The sequence below is a fragment of the Notothenia coriiceps genome, unplaced genomic scaffold (assembly GCF_000735185.1).
Source record: "Notothenia coriiceps isolate Sejong01 unplaced genomic scaffold, NC01 NC01_scaffold00029893, whole genome shotgun sequence".
NCBI classification, from domain to species: domain Eukaryota; kingdom Metazoa; phylum Chordata; class Actinopteri; order Perciformes; family Nototheniidae; genus Notothenia; species Notothenia coriiceps.
The window spans coordinates 8486-29373 of record NW_011362594.1 but is presented as its reverse complement, the minus strand read 5'-3'; the positions used below and the strand labels follow the sequence as shown (position 1 = coordinate 29373).

Here is a 20888-nt window from a genome sequence, read left to right as displayed (position 1 = left end):
CAACATAAAGTGCCAGTTGCACCAACAACGTAATAAACAGTTCAACATAAAGTGTACCATTTAAAATAAATAAAAAAGTGCCAGTGATTGACCTCAATCCCTCCTATTCTTCCAATATCCTGATGAAAAATAAAATCTCTCTGTTGCATAGGCCACTGTTTGATCAACGCGAATTGGGTGTGGGTCCTTGTACTACGAGTCGGGCTAACGTCCACGCTAGCTTCCACGCTAGCTGCTATATGTTTTGCATTGAGGTGATACTTGAGGCTTGATGTGCTGCGGTGATATGCGAATTCCTTTTTGCATAATTTGCAAACAACTGTGCTCTTATTGACGCTTCCATCCGTCCGTTTTTTAAAACAAAATGTCCCATTCACGGGGCCAACAAAGCGGTCTCATCAGCTTCTTCGTTCACGTTTGACTATTGTTCACTGTGGTTTGTTGTTGTCTGAAGTAATGAACGTTAGTTGGTGCTCCAGTATAATCGGTACCCCTGAAACTCATCCAGTGAGAAACGTTCCGCGGTGCAAAAATAAGTGCGATTAAAATGCGTTAATTTTTTTAACGCGTTAATTTTTGTGTAATTAATTAATCTTAATTAACGCGTTAAAGTCCCGGCCCTAATTTATGTATAAAAGACATACAAAAGTGCATTTTGCATGATAGGTCCCCTTTAAAAATAATCATGAGGAAGAACAGTTACCCAGTGCAACATGATGCTTCTCAACTGAAACCTTACAAACAACATATTTTATTTGAACCATGGAGACCTAAATAGGATGTACTCACTATAAACTGCTTCGATGGTGTAGGGAACGTCCAGTTTGCCACTGGAGGCCAGAGCTCCGAGGAAGGCAGCAGCGTCATCGGTGCTCTGGAAACACTCGGTGGACTGCTGGAAACACTGACGGTTGTCCACCTCCAAGTGAACCATAGAACTGAAGAGAGAAGAGAAGGCACACAGAGAGGTCAAGTTAAATCTACATATTTAAACCTATTTTGACCACTGAAATGGGAATTTTAAATACAAAATTAAATGAATTTAATGCATGACGATGCCTTTATCCAGCTACAATCACTGATGACAGGAAAGATAAGCAATCAGTTACAATCAAAGCCTAATCATTGTCCTTTTACTGTGTGACGCACTGAGCGCCAATGTTTGTGAATGGGAAAGTTGACGCAATAAGGCTTATTTGTAATAGAGAGTGTGTAATCTTGTGCCACATGCAATATTTTACATAATTGAAATACAGGCCAATATAGACAAGAGCACTTGTCTTTCTCGTGCAGGTTCAGCTGCCACAAAAGCTGCAACCTCTTTTTATGAATTAGCTCCCGAATCCTTAAAAACGTGGAGTATAGTTAAAGACCAACACATCTCAGGGTATCTTTGCTCACCCTTTGATCTGCAGGTGATCCAGCTCCCTCCTCACTCTCCTGCTCCCGCCCACCATGTCTTTCAGGCTCCTCTTCATCACGTTCAGCACCTTGCCAGGAACCTCTGACCAGGAATCCACTGAGCGCTTAACTGTGTACTTTTTCAGCTCGTGATCGTTCCCGTAGTATGGGTACACCATCGTCTCGCCCTTGGCGTCCTTTCTGAAGACCACGTTGGTGCGGAGGACGCGGCTCAGCTCGCGCAGGAAGCCGAAGGAGTTGTTGAGGAGCTGCACGGGGGCTATATGCACCACCAGGACCAGCTGGCCCACTGCGAGCTTCTCTGGCATGCTGTTAGCGCAGTCCAAGCCGTCCCACTCACACTCAGCATTGTTGCAGCCCTGGTCGCAGTGGCCGTCAGCGTAGTGGTCTTTGCAGTACTGGTCATACAGAGGACTGCAGAAAAGAGGTTAAGTTAGGGGTGCAGTTCATTATATTCAGTATGACCATGTTTAAGAATAATAATACCAAGCACTTTTAAAGCTTTAGATAGCAATAGATGGCTGCATCACAGAAACACAAATATAGACTTAAAAAGGAGTCACAAATAAACCTCATTGAATTACTATCCTGCTCCAGTAATGTCACATGATCTGGGTTCAAACAGAAGCACACACACTGTATAAAATCATAATATATATAACCAAGTATCTATTGTGAATGAAATATATATATATTTGTTTGTTAATTAAAATATATGACCAGTTTAATAATCAGTGTTAAAACTGTAATTTGTTTTTGTGTAGCATGAACTGGGCCAACTACAGTGTATAATGACAATAAAGGTGAACGTTAAATCTTCATTGTAGGCCGCATTGACAACAAGTTTAAATTTATATTATTTTTGAAAATATGGATTCTATTTAAAAAGTTAAATCCTGGCCTGGAAAATAAAACTTTAGTGCATTTTGAGTTGCCAAACTGTGTAAATTCAAACTTTTCCATTTAAATAGAAAATACAATAATTGTTTCGTTTTTGGATCTGCTTTGATCTGTCAGTGGCACACTACGGCCTGTTAAATACAATTCCACTAATATTTCAGTTTTAATTTCAACTCCAAACACTACTCACTTGCACTGTCCTTCCAGATTCTGGCAGTCAAACCCGTCGTACAGACACCCGGCGTTGTCACACTGCGAATCACACTTCCCATCGTTGAAGTACCGCCAGCACTGCAGAGAGGCCGAGCAGTTCTTCCACGGATCGTCGAAGTTGAGCGAGCAGTCTCCGTTGTCCCAGCCACAGGCGTGGTTGTTACAGAGCACGTCGCAGTACTCGTTGTGCTGAGCTTCCTCGCACAGCGGGATGTCGCAACTGACCTCCACCTCGGGAGGCGGCAGCGGGATGTCGTGTCCGAACCCTCCCTGGAAGCTGTAGTCCAGGATGTGGCAGCGGAGGCCGTTGAAGTTGTTGGGGCAGACGCAGTTGTAAAAAGGCGCCTCGGTGGTGTACTCACACGTGCCACCGTTGTAACAGGGGCTGGAGTTACAAGGGCTGTCAGTGGGATACTGGCACTCCGGCCCGGTGAAGGATGGGGTGCACAGACACTTGGGGTTCTTGTGGCCGGAGATACAGGTGCCTCCATGACGACAGTGAAGGCTGCCGCAGGCCTGGGCGTCATATTCACACGTGGAGCCGGTAAAACCCTGTTAGAGGAGGAAAAAGATTAAAATGAGGATTACAATATGATCTTGGAAAATACTTTAGATCTCATTATTATATTTTTCTATTTAAATAATCATTATAAAATCTATTATGTGTGCATGTAGGTCAACTATGTGTGTGTGTGTGATTATCAGAGGACACAGATGTATTCTCATGATGACAACAGTCTGGTACCCATTAATCTTTCTCAAAGGATAAGTTTAAAGTAAAAGAAGGTGGTAGTGCTTCCCGAGGATAGTGACATGCACAAGTTAAATAATGTAAAGCTTTTCTATTGATAAAACATATATATATATATATATATATATATATACTGTATATATTTTTTATCAAATGTATAAAATATGGCAGTTAGGCCTTTTGGAAAAAAAGAGTTGTTCAAGCCTCAATTTTCTTATTTTAAGGATAATGTTAGAATAAAGGATGTAGCAGTTTTTTTGTATTTCTCTGAACGTGATTTAACATAATATTGTTACAAGTGACAGTGATCTGCCTGTCTGTGTGTGTTTACTTGAAAGTGTGTAGGAGTGTTTAGGTACTCACAGGAGGACATTTGCAGATGAAACCGTATTGTGTGTTGCTGGCTACGGCGCAGGACCCTCCATTGCGACACGGCTTCCCCTTACATCCATCAAACACGGTTTCACAGCGTTCACCTGAAGAGTCACACCCATATATTATGTCACTTTCAAAAAATATCCTCAAATGGTAACATTTTCCGAGGTTGTTTAGTCCAACCAGCAGTTCAAAACCGAAATAAATATATAATCTATGGTCACATAAGACACATATAAAAGCAGTCAAATCCTTACTTATGAGAACATTTTTTTTTTTTTTTACTTTAAGCAATTCATAAAATAACTGCAAATGCAACAGTAATTGATTAGTTTACAGTGTTTCATTTCTATTTCAGTGCAAGTTACATTTTGTTGTTCAGCTTAATATCATATCTGTATAAGGCCAAAAAGGCATATACAGGCATAACAGGAACCGAGTAAAAGTAAAAACAAAAACGGATTATTGTACAACATTAGAATAAGAAAGGGCCCTAGGAATTCAAATGTTTTTCATGGGCTGGGAATCTGAAAAAACACCTAAGCAACAGCACATGTTTCTCCCTCATTCTCTAAACTGACACAAAATTGCCACCTCGTTCCCCCCCGACCGGCTGTGTACCTGTGTATCCGGTGCGACAGTCGCAGCGGTAGCTGTTGGTGAGCTGAATGCAGCTGTGCGTCCCCCGATAGTCACAGGGGTTGGAGAGACACTCGTTGACGTCTCCCTCGCAGCGCTCCCCTACGTACCCCGCAGAGCAGATGCAGTGGTAGCCCCCCACTCGATCCACACACTTGCCCTTGTTGAAACACTTGGGCTCGTTGGTGACCGGGTCGGTGAATGGGTTGCAGTCGTCCATGTTGATCTCACAGTGCACACCTGAGGGAGGAGTAGGGAAAAGCATCATCAGCTTTCAATCGGAAAACAAACGCATTAACGTTCAGAACCTTTTATAAATGACTGCCTGATCTAAAGCCACAGGCAAAAAGAAAAATGTAGTGTAGGAAAAAACTGCCTCATAATTCCCTCAAAAATGGGAAATGCCTCATTGCTGCAATGCATTATGACCATAGAGGGTAAAAGCAGGAACAAATCTCAGAAATACAATTAACTACTTTAAGAATTAACAAATAAAATGAATACTTATGGTGTCCTGCTTCCACACGGTAACACTCTTTAAGTTAAAATAGAAGCAGAAAATCGCAGTAAGAAACAATTATTTTGTAAGAATGAAGTAAATAATTAAAATCAAGTTTATATATTCAAAAACAAAAATAAGTTTATATATGTGGTTAATAAAATAAAACAAATCTGAATAAAAAGGGGGGAATAATAAAACCATAAATATAAAAAATGCATAATTTAAGGTTGATTTTCCTAAACTTTTTGTTAAGGCCTCTGACTTTTTTTTTTTAATTAAAAACTCTCATCCTTTTTTGGATATGCCCAACTCCACTGGCAATTTGGGCAACACACCCTCTCCTCACAAGTGAGAGAAAAATCAATGTCATATTTGACATGGGGAGGAAAGGATGGAGGCACGACAGGAGGAGGAGTTTTGCAGACATGCCCCGGCTGCTGTTAAGCCCTAATTAATGAAGCGTGGAGACAAGGGAGGAGAGGATGGAGGGGCAGAGTGGTGTGGAGGAGTGTGCGTGGGGTCTGCTGACCTTGGGTTCCCCGGGGACAGGAGCATTTGTAGGTATTGATCAGGTCAATGCAGGTGCCCCCGTTCTGGCACGGCTGGGAGAAACATTCATTGATCTCGTCAGAGCAGTTCGTCCCCACGTATCCTGGCAGACACTGAGAGAGCAGGAGAAGAAGAAGAAGGAGAAGAAGAAGGAGCCGAGAAGGAGGAAGAAAAAAGAAGGCGGAGGAGGAAGAAGAGAGGGAAAAGTTTAATCAATGTGTGACATGAAACAGAGATGTTTTTTTTTGTTTACCTGGCTGTTTTCTGGCCTCCATCCTGCCAAGGCCAGCGGATCCAGAGGAGATTAACATAACCAAGCTATTTTCCTGCTATTTATAAGCAGGCCTCTTCATTAGCAATGCCTGGGGTTGTTTAAGCTCGAAGGATGCATGCTCTACATTCAGGCATTTAACACATTTAAAAATAAAGGTTTGAGTTTCAAAATAAAAAAGTAAGACAAGACTTGCAAACTGATTAAGTTTAGCCAAGTAGAGTGACAGATGACACTCAATTTGCAACATTAAATTAAAACGAACTTGCTTAGCTGGTTTTCACTGGAATAATGTCCAAATTAGGTTTATCTTAACAAGTTACAAAAGGTATAACACCAACAACTGGATGCATATTGTTTTAAGTGCTGTTACCTTGCAGGTGTATCCGCCTAAGAAGTCAGTGCAGGTGGCTCCGTTCTGGCAGGGGTTGGGGGTGCACTCGTCCACCTGCTCCCCACAGTAACTGCCAGTATATCCAACCTGGCAGTGGCAGTAGTGCACGTTTCCTGCGTCCAGACACTGACCCGAGTTACGGCAAAGAAGGGAAACGTCCACTCCTACGCAGACAGGACGAGACGGTGAGCATTTCATTTTCACAAACACACTAATTCACAATATATGATGTGATTTTGATATCCAAACCCAGGTAAGGCACAACTTACCTCTCTGTTTGGCCGCCACCTCACAGGAGACACTTGGGACATCACAATAAAGTCCCCCCCAGCCGGTCTCACACTCGCAGTTGTAGGAGGTTCCTCTCTGCCAGCAAGTTCCACCGTTCTTACAGGGAGACGTGTCGCACCAGCGGACCAAATTCTGGAAGGTTTAACGCAGTAAACTCAGTCATTTACTTATAACTATTTAAACATTTTAAACATTGATTTGGTGTTTTGTGGTTCAAAATGATTATAAAAGTATAAGTAACACAGAGCTAAACTTGGTTCAGATGGACTTTTTTTGGTTTATTTCTTATTATTTATGCAATGTTTCAGTGTTTACCTGCACACCACTAAAAAAGTTCACAACAATACTTTATACCGCTAAATAAAGTCAAAGACAAACAAGCTAATTTAAAGCCCCTCCCTGTCCGCCTACCTGGCAGTTGAGCCCTGTGTATCCGTGAGGGCAGGTGCACTTGTATGTGCCGTAGCTGTCCTGGCAGGTGCCGCCGTTCAGGCAGGGTTTGGAGTCACACTCGTTGATGTCATGCTGGCAGTAGCTCCCAGTAAAGCCCGGCGGGCATAAACAGGTGTAGGTGTTGATGCCGTCCATACAGGAACCCCCATTGAAACAGGAGCTGCAGAGGAAAAAATAATAAATTGTTGTATGAAATCAAACTCAATAAGATGTAAAGTAGCTTTCAAGGAAGAGAGGAGTAAATAAACTCTGATCCACTGAAGTTGTGTACTCATTCACTTCTGATTTAACCATAGAAAGTTACCCAAGAAGAAATACTTTTTATTTACTCCATATTCAAACTCCCTCCTGGGAGCTGCCAAGATAGTTGAAACACAAAACCATTCCTTGCATTTTAACAACTCTACAGTTACAAGCTCATTTAGAGTACCGGCCAGCTAACCCACTGTTCATAGGACAGCTGCAACAGTGCTGAAGTCAGCTGGTGCACATCAACCCTCCACCAGAAGGGGCAGTGGTGGACAAGAAAATGGGCTCTACATGAACAAGTGGATAAAAGTGAATCTGTTGATCCTACTTAACAATTTGTGTAGATACACATGGAGTTCAGTGTTCACCTGACTGTCTTATCTGTTATAATACAAATGGTTTGAATACATTTAATAGTGAGTAACTGTTTCTTCTTTTTTGTATCTGATAACATGTTCACACTTATTTATAATTCTTCTTTTTTAAAATGTGTCTTTGTGAAGCACCTTGTTGCTGAACCTGTTTGCCTTTTAAAGTGCTATATAAAGTTGCATGTACTTGTATATATATTACTACTGTGTACCTCTCGGTGCAGTCAGGCGTGTTATTTTCACAGTGGATCCCGCTAAATCCGGCCGGGCAGGTGCAGGTGTAGCTGTTGACGCAGTCGGTGCAGTTGGCTCCGTTCTTGCAGGGGTTGCTCTCGCACTCGTTGATGTCCTCCTGGCACTTTGTGCCCCTGAAGCCGGGCTGGCAGGTGCACAGGAAGCCGTTCACCTCGTCCTTACATAGGCCGCCGTTACTGCAGGGGTCTGTGGGAGGAGGGGGCATCAGGATAAGCTAAGCGAATGTGTTTTAGCCCCTTTTTTAAGCTCTTGGTTTGAAATGAATGTAGAGTATGTAATGTACGAGAAACTTGAGAACGTACTGGGCTTGCAGTCATCCACGTTGCTTTCGCAGTTGCGTCCAGCGAAGCCCGGTTTGCATGCACAGCGGTAACTGCCCAAAGTGTTCTGGCAGGTCGCTCCATTGCGACAGGGATTCTTTACACACTCTTTGATGTCCACCTCACATGTTTGACCTTTGAGGGGTGGAAAAAGGAAGATACTGTAAAGTGCATCTCTCTTTTGTTAAACATTGCCACATATATTTATTTATTCTATACTATTGACTTTTTCCTAGTTATTAGTTGCTTTCTGAAGCTGGGCACAGGGATGAATGATTTGAACAGTAAGATTGTGTGAGTAATAAATAAATGTAATTTTTGTATTGATATACATTCTTAAATAATCTGGCATTTTTAGCAAGACTATACTGGGAGAAAGAACATCCTGAAACTAGAGTTCTGTTGTAAAATTATTTTGTTGGGAATTCATAGAGGAATTGTTTACTAGTTCCTTTAGGTCACACAGGAATTAAGACATTAATGTTTACCTTGCCATCCTTCAGGACAGATGCAGGAGAAGCTCTGATAGTCCTCTGACTCCTGACACACTCCTCCTTGCTTGCAGGGTTTAGAGCTGCAGGGTGCCATCAAGGTTTCACAGTTCTCTCCTATAACACACAATCCAAATAACATATTTAACACAAATAAATGACATCTGTTATGTGTTTAACATTAACTCTACTGCCTGATACCAAGTATGAGTCATCATACACTTGGAGATAACCCAACCCAAATGGACACAGAATCATCTTTCAATCAGTGCTATCAGAAGATTTTAGCCAGGTTCCGTCAGTGTGAGAGGCCTGCGGAGACATTTCCCTATCTGTTTCCATAACACACGGCTCCTACAGGAAGCAGGGTCCAGTTTCCGGCCATTGTGAAACCATTTGCGGTTCTGTGAGACAGGAAGCAGGCAAACAGGAAATGTGTCAAGAACCCCTGTTCCCACCCCGGCACAAGCGAAGGGCCCTTTATTATTTAAAGTCCTGTGGATTTTTCCGAAATAGACGACTCGACAAATACGAGAAAACGTAACCTTCACCTTTCCATCATTATCTGTTTTGTCACAAAATAAGTGAGATGGCATGAAAATATTTTCCAGCTCTCTTATCGGGATGCTTGTGTAACACAGAAGCAGAAGGAGTCAGAGGTTCGGTGTCACTCAGCCCTGAGGGAGTCTTGAGGCTGAACTTTCCTCGACAGTTATTTGACCCCACGCAAATGTTTCCTCTTTGCCCAATAACTTAAAGCACACTGGCTGTGGAAAAAGGAAGGAAATGCCTGAACACCAGGCCAACACATGGGTGTAACAAATATTTTCAATAATATTTTCATACCCGTGTAGGGCAGGACACAGTTGCACTTGTAACCAGCGACATCGTCAATGCACGTCCCCTGGTTGAGGCAGGGGTTGGAGGCACATTCATTGATGTTGGTCTGACAGTTTGGGCCTGCGGATAGAGCAAACAGTATTTTATACACACTTCAGTTAAGAGGTAAAACAGTCAAATAGTTTGGAGACACATACAGGCTTAAACATCAACAAATAATAATCCACACAAATACTGACCGGTGAAGCCCATGCGACAGTTGCAGACATATCCGCTGGTCATGTCCTTGCAGGTGCCTCCATTCATACAGGGGTTGGATTCACACTCATTGTTGTTAATGTCGCAGTTTTTACCGCTCCAGCCAGAATCACACAGGCATTTATAGCTGTCGTAGAGAAAAACAATAAACTATGATTAACAGGTTCTTTGGAAATATCATTGAGCAGTTTGTAGAAAGTCTCACCCGTTGATCTTGTCATCGCAGTGGCCATGAATGCAGGGGTTGCTGAGGCACTCGTTGACCTGGGAGAAGCAGGTGGTGTCATGGTAACCTTCTGGACACACGCAGGTGAAGCTGTTGATGCCGTCGATACAGGTGCCGCCATTGTGGCAGGGGTTTATGGCACACTCGTCAATGTTCATGTTACACATGGTACCTGAGAAAAAGGACAGGATGCTTTACTATCATGTAGCATCATTTGTACAATGAGTAGAAAACATACTTATTATCAACAGCCTGCCAAGAGGCAAAAGGGAACTGGGAAGATTCATCAAACTTTCAATTCAGTGTGCTAAATATGTGGCTAGAGCTGAATAGCCAAACTTAGCATTAAGACTAAAAAACAAAGGGAAACAGTTAGCCTGGCTATGTCAAAAGAAAACAAACAACCATCAGCACCTAGAGTTCACTAATCAAAACAATGCATTTTATTTGTTTATTCCACACCAAAAATGAAAAACTATAAGGTTTTTACAGGGGGACTATAGGCGCTTTCACACCGGAGTACTTTTCCCAGTAGGCTATAGTTTCGATAGTTCTTGAAATGTTGCGTTCACACCAAAAAAAAACAGAACTAGAACTTAGTTCATTTGAACCTTTTCACCCCCTTTTTAGTCCCTGCTAGAGAGCAGGTACTTTCCTGGGAGAAAAAGGTTCCCATTTTTGATTGGCTGGGCGAATTGCAAACTACGCCCCGTAAAACTCAGAAAAGCCGCCATTGTATTTTCTGGCATTGGCATTAGCATTAGCAGTCCTGGCCCTCCCACGGCGCCGGGTCTGGTAGAAGCTGCTGAGAGTGCCAGCAGCTTCTACTGAAGCCAGTCCCCAACTCCAGAAGAACTGCTCGGGAAGAAGAAGAAGAAGAAGAAGAACAAGAACAAGAAGAAGAAGAAGAACAAGAACAAGAACAAGAACAAGAACAAGAACTAAAGAGTTCTGATTAACTAAGTACTGGGAACTAAGTACGGCAAAGTACTTGGTGTGAAAGCGCCTAATGTGTTCTACTAGGAAGTCATTATGCTAAGCTAGGCTAACTGTCTCCTTGCTTTAATCAAATGTTTAGTTGACAGATATAACACTTCTGATACAAATGTTGGCAAGAAAGACAATAAACGTCTTTTGTAAAGACAGTAAACTGATGGTTTTTAAATTTTAAAATAATTTCTGCTACAGCTGTCAATAACACAATTTTGCACTTCATGTGAGTTACTATTTGAAATACACAGAGGCAAGTCACATAGCATCACACAAAGCCGCAACACAATGAAATCTATATCTCAGAGCAGCCAATGTATAAATTTCCAGAAACATGAGGGGTTTTTAAGTCCCTCTTTGTCGGCCACTTGGAGCGTTGACGCCATTCAGCCTGGTGCCACGCATAGCATGAAGGCAGCCCATTTAGCTTTAGAGCAGGGACCTGCTTCCAAGCTTTTAAAAGCTCAACTTTCAGGAATCTTTCAGGGAATTTTTTCTCCCGCTCAAATCCCAGGTGTGTGTGTGTGTGTGTGTGTGTGTGTGTGTGTGTGTGTGTGTGTGTGTCCTCTCTTTGTACAGGAGGGCAGCTTGTTGTGTCCTAACAGCAGCAGGTTGGGGACAGGGAGGAGCTGGAAAGTGATACCGGTCGAGCCTCAGCGGAGCGTGCGCACTCGCTCGCCATCTGTCACCCTCCCCATCAGGAAGGCTCGCTCCTCTGTCCATACGTTAAATCGTACACCTTAAACACTCATTTATCTGCTGGCCACCTGAGACAGCAGCCATGTTTACCTGTCTTAAGGTAACTTTGCATAGTAGAGAGCCTATTGGCATATCGAAGGTCTGTCATGATTCAGTAGGTATCAGTGTTAATTAGTATTTTTAAATCAAGTGGGTTAAAAATGTTATTCCCACACAAAAGGTCATATGCAATAATGACCAGCTGTCTGTGTAGAATAATGCTTACCAGAGTAGCCGCGTTCACATGCACACTCGTAGCCATTGATCTTGTCGATGCAGGTCCCATAGTCACAGGGATTGCTCTTGCAGTCGTCAATGTTGATTTCACAGTTGATTCCTGTTGAAAAACGTATTTTAGTATCCGTGAATGTCATTAAAAAGTAATGATTACATGTGTTTTTGTATGCGTGTGGCAGTCACCTGTGGTGCCCTTGAGGCAGCTACAGATGTAGGCGTTCTCCCGGTCCTGGCAGGTGCCTCCGTTCCTGCACGGCTGGCTCAGACACTCGTTGATGTTGGTCTCACACAGACGCCCGGTGTAACCCGGCTTGCATTGGCAGCTGAAAGAGGCCAGGCCGTCGATGCAGGTGCCGTAGTGGCAGGGGTCCGAGTAACACTCGTTGATGTCTGTCTCACAGTGCCTCCCAGAGTAACCTGGATAAATTAAAACATTTGTTTTTTAACTGTTGTACTAATCTTTATTACATTTGGCATGTTTTTTCCTAGGGTAAATATAATTGGTTTATTTTATTTCTGCAATTGCAAACCTTACAGTTTGCCTTAAAAGACAAAAATGTTATATTCAGCTTTAATCAGCACTTGTTTACCTTCAGTGCACTCGCAGGTGTACTTGTTTGGGCCGTCTGTGCACTTGGCGCCATTTTTGCAAGGCGTGCTGGCACACTCGTCGATGTCTATCTGGCAAAGGTTCCCAGTGAAGCCTGGAAAAACAACAAGGGGGGTTACTGTGTGCATGTGAGCATGAAGGAGTATGTGTGTGTGTGTGTGTGTGTGTGTGTGTGTGTGTGTGTGTGTGTGTGTGTGTGTTCTCACCATTCTAGACCACTCATAATCCTGAGTCCATACTCTCATCGAATCAGAAAATCTGCATGTTAATTAACAACTGTGCAACACTACAAACTCTCTATTTTCCCTTTCACTTCTTTTCAGCACGACTCCAAAAGGAGACGGGAGGGCGAGGGGCACCAATTCGTTCAAAGTGGGGGGGAGGGAGGGAAAGAAATGAGGGAAGAATGAAAGTTGCGAGGCCTCCTGACCAAGAGTTGAGAGACAAAGGAGGGCCTGTCTGCTCAACGCAACGCCAAACTGAGCCCGTTGCCTCCTTTGTCCCCAAAAACTTTTCCATCACAATGCGCATTCTCCCGTCTTGCTTTCACCCCTTCTCCACCACCCCCTCCACCTCCTGCCCGTCCGCCTCTAAAAGCCTCGCTTGACCTTTGACCTGCAACTATTCAAACTCCTTGTCATTCAAAATCTACCAGCGGTCTTTCCCTTTGCTTTTTCCCGGAGTTATCCCGATCTCAGCTATTTTCTATTCGTCTCCCCCTTGTTCACATGATGGTATAGTCCAGGTACTTGTAGGATGTTGTCTGATGAAGAGATAAAGCCCTAGCTCCCCTCCTCCTCCACACCACACAGGAACATGCAGGTGGTTTGAGCTAAAAAGACTCAGTTGCTGCTCAACTGAAAGGGGGAGCTGATTTCTCACAGTGGACTTTGCTAGAAGCATTCATGAGGACATGCATGTGTATTTTCATCTATACACAAATAGTATGTAAAAACAAACGGTTTTTGTGTAACTAAAAAGAAAAAGTACGAGAAATTTGCCAAAAGATTATAATTTGGAAGTCACATTAGGTAACAACTGGATGGTTTATAAATAATTGGATGCTTTATAAAGCTATTTGTTATGCTTAATAACAATTAGCTTATAATTGTTAAATAACCTTTGACATTTTCAACAGTTTAACGATTTCTAAGATATTTTTGAAGGATTTTGAAAAAGCTTTTGCAGTTTTTTTCATAATTTCTCTTTTAATTCTGCAGGTATTTTTAACAACCTGGTAAATGAAATGTTGTTAATAACTGCTTAAAAATGCTTAAAAATGCTTTAAAAAGCGTAAGTAAAACATGCATTAAAACATTTTATAATCCAGATTCTTTTTTTTGAGAAACTATTTGACCTTTCTGTTCCTCTGAGTCCTTCATACACTTTATTAAGGGTCACTGTTTTAGTGACTGTCAGTTTTTATGTGGCTTGCAGTAAGTTTATCAAACTGATATGCAGCCTTAGAAAACATGTTATGCCCTAGAAATTAAATTCTAACCACACTTAAACTATTCGATCCACAATAAAAAGCTGCCTATATTATACATAATCGAAAAGTGGAAGACCAGCTGTTTTGCAGAGTGAGAGGGGAAAACAACACCAGTTTATTCTGCTAGAAATGTTGCTAATTTCCAACAGCGAGAAAGAAGCCTCAGAAGTCTTTGCCAAGATGTGACGCAAAAAGTAAAATGTCTTTAGAGTTCTGTTACAGTGCCCTGTGAAAGAATATCTAACCCAGATGCACAAACAAGCATACCCAAGCTGAGGCAGAAATGCACAAACACACATCATGCATCCCAGCCGCCAAAGAGGGGTTTATCCCCAGACTGCAGGAATCAGACATTTCAATGGCTCTCAGTGGGGTTTCCATGGCTATTCCATGTACAGAAATAATAAGAGGGGACCCTCGCAACGGGGACAAATTTACATCTCAAGCAGGGCGGTTAAGGCCCCTTCCCCTTCTATACCCCTCCCTGCCTGCTTCAGCATAACGGTCCGTGCCTCTAATACCCCCCACCACTCCATCCACCCTCTCAAAACAACACGTTCAGCACCACTTTGTGCCGCTTCCTCACATACACCCTCTCTCACTGTCCCACAGTTTTCTTAGGCGTTAAGCTCTTCTGTTCACTCTTGTACTCCTTCTATTAATTCTAAAGCTTTCCTGTTGGGGTGTCCCTCTTTCTTTCTTTCTTTCTTTTATTTCTAGCCTTCTTCCTTCCCTTCTCAACAGGAGGAATCCTGCCTCACTCCACCCAGGCCGCCTTTGATCCACCCGACTCGCTTCTTTATTTTTTTCCCCGAAAAGAAAGAACGTGAAGAAGAAAAAAAATCGCTTCCACCTCAATGATCCCAAAGAAAGAATGCAAAACAGAAAAAAACACTTTTGAAGATCGCTCCTTTGCTTTCTTCTTTTCTCTCTATCCACATTCAATAGTGGCATTCCTTCACTCCTGAACAAAACATCAATAGCTGTCCAAATAATGTACACCCAATGGCATTTCTGGTAACAAAATAAGAGCTTAAAAACACAACTACAGTAGCTGCCCTCAAAATAGATCAAACCATTACCTCATTCACCATCAGAATGCAGAACATCTCATGTTATAGTGCCTGCTATTATTAGCTCTCCCTTGCTCTTAGTCACAATCTAGACTCTGGTTTAGATCCACACGTTTCTGCTCACTCATCAGACTTAGCAAAAGTTATAAGAAACTTGTTCAAACTTCCCCAGGCCTTTCCCTATAGATTTCTTTCTTCCCTCTCCTCCTCGACTGCTGCGTTCATTCTGGGCTACCCGGGCCTGCGTAAGCCTGCCTCAGGGCAGGGATTAGTGCCCGTCCAGAAAGGTGTTTGTGTGTATTTGTGTTTGAGTGAAAGAGAGATAGAGTTAGAGAGTAAGGAAGAGAGATCGACCTCTGTGCCCCCTGGCCCCATGCCTCCTCCCTCCCCCCCCGCCCCCTCTGCAGCAGTACGCAGCCTCACCTGTGGGGCACTGGCAGTGGAAGGCGTTGATCTTGTCGATACACTTGCCGTTGTTCAGGCAGGGGCTGTTGGCGCACTCGTCTGTATCGATCTCGCAGAACTCCCCCTCGTAACCTGGCCAATTAGCAAGGGAGGATAGGAGGGGTGGGGTGGGGGGGACGGGGGGTAGATCGGTTAGACAAGAGACACAGAGAGAGGCGCTTTCACACTGATGTTATATACATACACCGCTGTAGCTAATTTCAATTATACACAGAGGCTTTGTGAAAACCAGTAGAACTGCAACTTATTTCTCATGTTATCATAGTGAAAAGTGGCCATCATAATTCATGTTCAGTTTAAGAGGACGTAAACCAAACAGTGCAATTGATTGAGATAATCACTACGCTTTCCCATAAGATGAAGGAAGTTGAGAACATTTAGAAACTATTGTAGAACTGTAGAAGTTTGGCATTTATTTCTGGGAAACTGACTTATATTATTGATCAATTATGAATATAGTTATTTTCTGTCATTTGACATTTCAATTAAAACAATGAAATCATTTAATACATAATTTCTCCCTTTTTAAATGGCTTTAAATACATTAAAAAGTATTTATATATTTGAATCAATGTAACAATAACAAAGAATGCATTATCAAGGCTTTGCAATTTATAAAACGTCACTCCCAATGCCTAGAATTTCTGTGATTACTCTCACTCTCATGTCTTACCTGGCATGCAGATACAGTGGAAGTCTCCTATCTGGTCCAGGCAGGTGGCCTCATTCAAACAGGGGTTGGACATGCACTCGTTGATGTCGAGCTCGCAGCGCGGCCCCACGTAACCACGCTGGCACTTACACTGGAACGAGCCCTTGGTGTTTATACACTTCCCTGCATGCTCACATGGGTTGGAACCTGTTTAAAACAAATCCATACTTTACGTTACTTAAACAGCGTATTGTGTATGTACATGACCTTACACGGAGCCCTCTGACCGCAAAGACATGACTTGGCTTTTATTTTGCTGACATTATGAGCACAAGTATGGGAACCAAAGTAACAATAATATCAGGAAAGAAGGAGATTATATAAAAGAGTTATACATGTGTTTTGAAAAACGTTCTTGACAGTCGTTTTTTGTCGTTTTTGGGCTGAATATAGGAAACATATGTTCGATTTAGTTTTACCCAGTGAGCACTCGTCCACATCCTGATCACAGGACGCTCCGATGTACCCAGTCGGACAGGTGCAGAAATGGTTTCCGCTGACAGGGCTGGTGTCACAGTTGGAACCTTTCTGACACGGGTTGCTAATGCATGCGTCCTTCAGCTGGCACAGCAGTCCTGGTAACACAGAAGATAGACTTTATACTCCATCCTGTCCAGTTTAAAACATTAAAGAGAGTTACTGCTAAAGTAACGCGTGGCAACATGTATTTACTTTGAACAGGCACAGAATTAACACCAAAGATTAACAATTATTTGGGGAAGAAAAAGGAGGTAAAAAAGACATCCCTCCAGTAAAATAAACTGATGGATTTCATCACAGTGGCGTCTTCAAATGGCATTGAGAAGACAAGTTAACTGAACGTCTAAATGCAGAAATTATAAAGTTATTAAAAGAGTATAGCAATATTTCAAACTATATATTAAGATCAGTTCGACTGATAATTTGTTAAAGTTCAGTTTTGTCTCTTTCAATAATTTAATTAAAATCCCACGGTACAATATTGCATTCTTTCAAAGTTGTGTTTATTGTGCATGTTGACATTACAATGGTGATAAAAAAAGATATATTTCAAACGAGCAGTTTGAAAACCAAATATTATCATTTTTCTCTATAGACTTTTTAGCCTTTAATTTAAGCCTTCATTTCCTGTACCCTTCACAACACAGCATAGAGTGTAATCTCATCATAGAAAGCTATCCTAAGTAATTGTATCTTATAAGGCTGAAACATGTTCATATAAAACCCTCTTACATATTAAGAGCTAATTAAAGATAAATACCTGTGCGGCCCGGCAGGCACTGGCAGTGAAAGGAAGCCACGCGGTCATGGCAGGTGGAGCCCTGATGGCACGCGGCGCTGGCGCAGTCGTCGATGTTCTCGCTGCAGTCGTCACCCGTCCAGCCGTTCACGCACACGCACTGGTAGCTGCTGTAGGTGTTGTGACATGTTCCGCCATTTTGGCAGGCGTTGGGCATCAGCTGGCACTCATCGACATCTTCGGTGCAAAGTTGACCTGCGGGCGGATCAGGGGGATGACTGACAAACTCTTTAAGGCAGGTTAAACTAATCAAAGTGAAAAGGAACATCTCTATACAAACCTGTAAATTCTGGTTTGCACTGGCAGTTATAGGTGTTGACTCCATCTACACACGTCCCTCCATTCAGGCACCCATGACCTGGACAGTCATCAATGTTGAGGTTGCAGTTTTTCCCATTAAAACCTGTAAGAAAGAGTAAAATATTAATTACTGTCTCCAAAAAGTGGGGGCTGATTTACAGTTCTCGTTTACGACAAAGGGAGTGAAACTTCTCTACAGTTAAATGTGGTCAACGGTCTTTTTAAACCCCAAAAAAGAAAGAAGGCAGCTGTGCCATCTGGAGATCTGTGGTTGTCTCACCATGTAATAACATTCACTCTGCTGTACAGATACACAACGAGAGGAGCCACCGGACTGTACATGTGGCATGTTGGATAATACAAATCAAAAACAGGACAAGTCAGCCCTGCTGCTGCTCGGAGTCACATTTGCTCATCTTGTAAAATAATTGTTTAGGTCTAAAGTCAAGGCACACAGCTAATAGTGCTGAAGACCATTTTTACAGCTTTTTTCCCCTTTCATTTGAGGTTTCCTGGTGAAAAGGACACTTAAATAGTTAGTAGAGGCTTTAATGTTTTGTCTACAAGATTAGAAGAAAAGGGGAGTACCTGAGCTTTGCAAAAGTATATTCGTAAAAGAAACCTCACCAGTCTATCAGTGGAATAGTGTATATAATATAAAAGGATTGTCAAGATGTCTCTAGGGACAGCTTGTTATGGACGGGAGTGGCAGCAGACAAAGACAAGGCAGAGAGAGACTGTGCGGAGGTGATGAGAGTGCAGGCAGGACCTAACGTCCCAGCAAGCTTTATTTCACCCCGCTGCTATGTGGAAAGGATGTTGTCCTTTGTCCATTTCCTTATGATAAGCCCCAATGTCTTCCTGCTCTGCCTTGTTCACACACTGTACTGAGTAAAGCAGACACACACACACACACATGTGTATGCACACAGGCAGGAACAGCCCAGCCTTAAATGACATCATCCCCTAACCAGCCACTAACAGCAGTGACATCTTAGGGGGACGTGAGTGGCTTCAGGAACACAGTGCACTAAGAGATAATACATTTGCGTTTATTCAAGAGGATCTTTAATGGTCACATGGTTCATGACAGCATATAAAATTACCTTTAATTCTAAATGATTAAAGAAGTGTACTTGTTATTGACAACAAGACACTATGTAAAGGTCAGAGAGAAACCTAAAGAGTAGCACAGTGTGAGTGGCGATGAGTGAATGAGTGCAGGGCTTGTGGGCAGAAACTGTGGCAGGAAAGCTAAATGCTAACGCCTTCAATATTTTGAATCCGAACTGTCCTTTCCACTGTCATACAAAAACAAAGTGGATAATGCATCTATATATATATATCAAGTATAACCTCCGTACCTGGTACACAGGAGCATTCGTAGCTGGTCTCTCCCCTCTGGATGCAGGTGCCTCCGTTGTGGCATGGCGTCGGGTTGCAGGGCATGTAGCGGCTCTCGCAGTGCTTCCCCGTGTATTCCTGCGGACACTGGCACTTGTAGCCTCCGACCTCATTGATGCACAACCCGCCACTCCTGCAGGGTGACGGGCTTGCGTCACACTCGTTGATGTCCTGTTTGCAGGTCTTTCCGGTGAAGAAGGCCGTGCAGGTGCAGATGTAGTGGGACTCGATGGCGGTGCATTTGCCGCTGTTGGCACACGGGTTTGAGGCACAGGGGTCGGCTTGTTGGCACAGCTTACCTGAGGGCAAGGAGAAATTATGTTATAGTAGTAGTTATAGATCAAAAATATTTGTATTGCGTTTCGACAATGCAAAAAAGGTTTGTCATTTAGAAATGGAAAGCAAAATATATGCATACAAATGAGACAGTGGTTTGTACTGATTGTATGTACAAAGAGAAGATAAATTACAAAAAACACAAACAAACAATAACAACGACTAAAGTAATCCCATACATTCACTGCCAGTGAGCCTCATACACACGATTATTTACCAAAAACATTGTTAAATTAATATGCAAGTGATACATATGCATACATGCAACATATGCATATACTCATACACATCTACTGTATACATACATCATATGCTGCAGGTAAGCTATACACATAATAGGCTTTTTTCTTAGGATTTAGGTCAACAACAAAAAATGTATCTAGGTCTAGGCACCAAGGTTGATCCTTTAAGACCCATCAGATAATAAGAAAGAAAACACTGCTCTGCTGTCATAATCCTGTTGTTTGTTACCTGACCATCCAGGGGGGCAGCGGCACTTGTACGTCTGGAGGCTCTCCAGCTCGCAGGTGCCTCCGTTGCGACACGGCGAGCTGATACACACGTTGTTGATGGGCGTCATGCAGCGGCGGTCGGTGTAGCCCAGTTTGCAGGTGCAGTTAAAGTCCGCCGTGTTGCCCTTGGTCACAGCGCGACACATGCCGTCGTTCATGCATGGCGATGTGGTGCACGGGTCACGAAACTGGCACCTGCTTCCTGCGAATCCATTCCAGCACCTGAGGAAACACAGGTAGAGAGGTGAGCAACAGGAAGGCGAGAAAGGAGAACATTGCATCTATGAGAGAGAAGACATTATTCTGCAAACTCTTTAGCATAGCTTTGACCCTCATTTACAGAGTGACAAAGACAACATATATCGTACAGCTACTAACATACCTTCAAGCTTTGCAGATAATGGAACAGGCATTTTGAAATGGCATTTGGGACTTTTGGCCACATTTAAGTAATAATCAAACAAAAAATGATGATGAAGACTTGTGACGGCGTTGGACTTGTGACGGTGTTGGACTTGTGACGGTGTTGGACTTGTGACGGCGTTGGACTTGTGACAGCGTTGGACTCGTGACGGTGTTGGACTTGTGACGGCGTTGGATTTGTACTAGACGCCTCACTATTTTCGCCTTCGTGCCCTTATTGTTCTGAAACTTGTGACTGTGCTGATCTGTGGCCTCCTTTTTCTTTTTGCTTACATTATAAATAAATAGCTCCTTGTTTAAAGACCCTATCTTTGTTTATATCATTTTTATTTGAGTTTATTATTAGAACCAACCTCTTACCAAGAACACCTGGTCTTGTGTTGCTTCCCTTTTATCCAAATGAGCTGGGGATGTAACATATAGTATGGGTATAAACAGTTTACTCAAGATCATCAAAAAACGGCTTCTTTCTATCTTCTCATAAATGTAAATTATTTTTCATTTATTTTCCGCCTTTAAAAGAGTGAAATTGGTGAAAGGGAATTCC

At 42.6% G+C, this 20888-nt stretch overlaps 1 protein-coding gene across 1 annotated transcript in view; it reads right to left on the bottom strand.

Moving 5' to 3' along the window:
- Positions 1–20140, bottom strand: part of LOC104959101 (neurogenic locus notch homolog protein 1-like) — a gene marked incomplete at its 5' end in the record, with an annotated part of 31286 nt that extends 11146 nt beyond the window's left edge. The window contains 25 exons of the mRNA XM_010786952.1: positions 790–938; positions 1402–1836; positions 2513–3087; positions 3650–3762; positions 4283–4540; positions 5332–5464; positions 5996–6180; positions 6286–6439; positions 6719–6920; positions 7593–7821; positions 7938–8090; positions 8444–8563; positions 9293–9406; positions 9526–9671; positions 9750–9942; positions 11725–11835; positions 11919–12152; positions 12326–12439; positions 15334–15447; positions 16049–16234; positions 16507–16662; positions 17328–17561; positions 17647–17769; positions 19031–19369; positions 19878–20140. Coding sequence (XP_010785254.1) covers positions 790–938; positions 1402–1836; positions 2513–3087; positions 3650–3762; positions 4283–4540; positions 5332–5464; positions 5996–6180; positions 6286–6439; positions 6719–6920; positions 7593–7821; positions 7938–8090; positions 8444–8563; positions 9293–9406; positions 9526–9671; positions 9750–9942; positions 11725–11835; positions 11919–12152; positions 12326–12439; positions 15334–15447; positions 16049–16234; positions 16507–16662; positions 17328–17561; positions 17647–17769; positions 19031–19369; positions 19878–20140 — 5033 coding nt within the window. The remainder of the gene's footprint in view (positions 1–789; positions 939–1401; positions 1837–2512; positions 3088–3649; positions 3763–4282; positions 4541–5331; positions 5465–5995; positions 6181–6285; positions 6440–6718; positions 6921–7592; positions 7822–7937; positions 8091–8443; positions 8564–9292; positions 9407–9525; positions 9672–9749; positions 9943–11724; positions 11836–11918; positions 12153–12325; positions 12440–15333; positions 15448–16048; positions 16235–16506; positions 16663–17327; positions 17562–17646; positions 17770–19030; positions 19370–19877) is intronic.
- Positions 20141–20888: the final 748 nt, after the last annotated feature.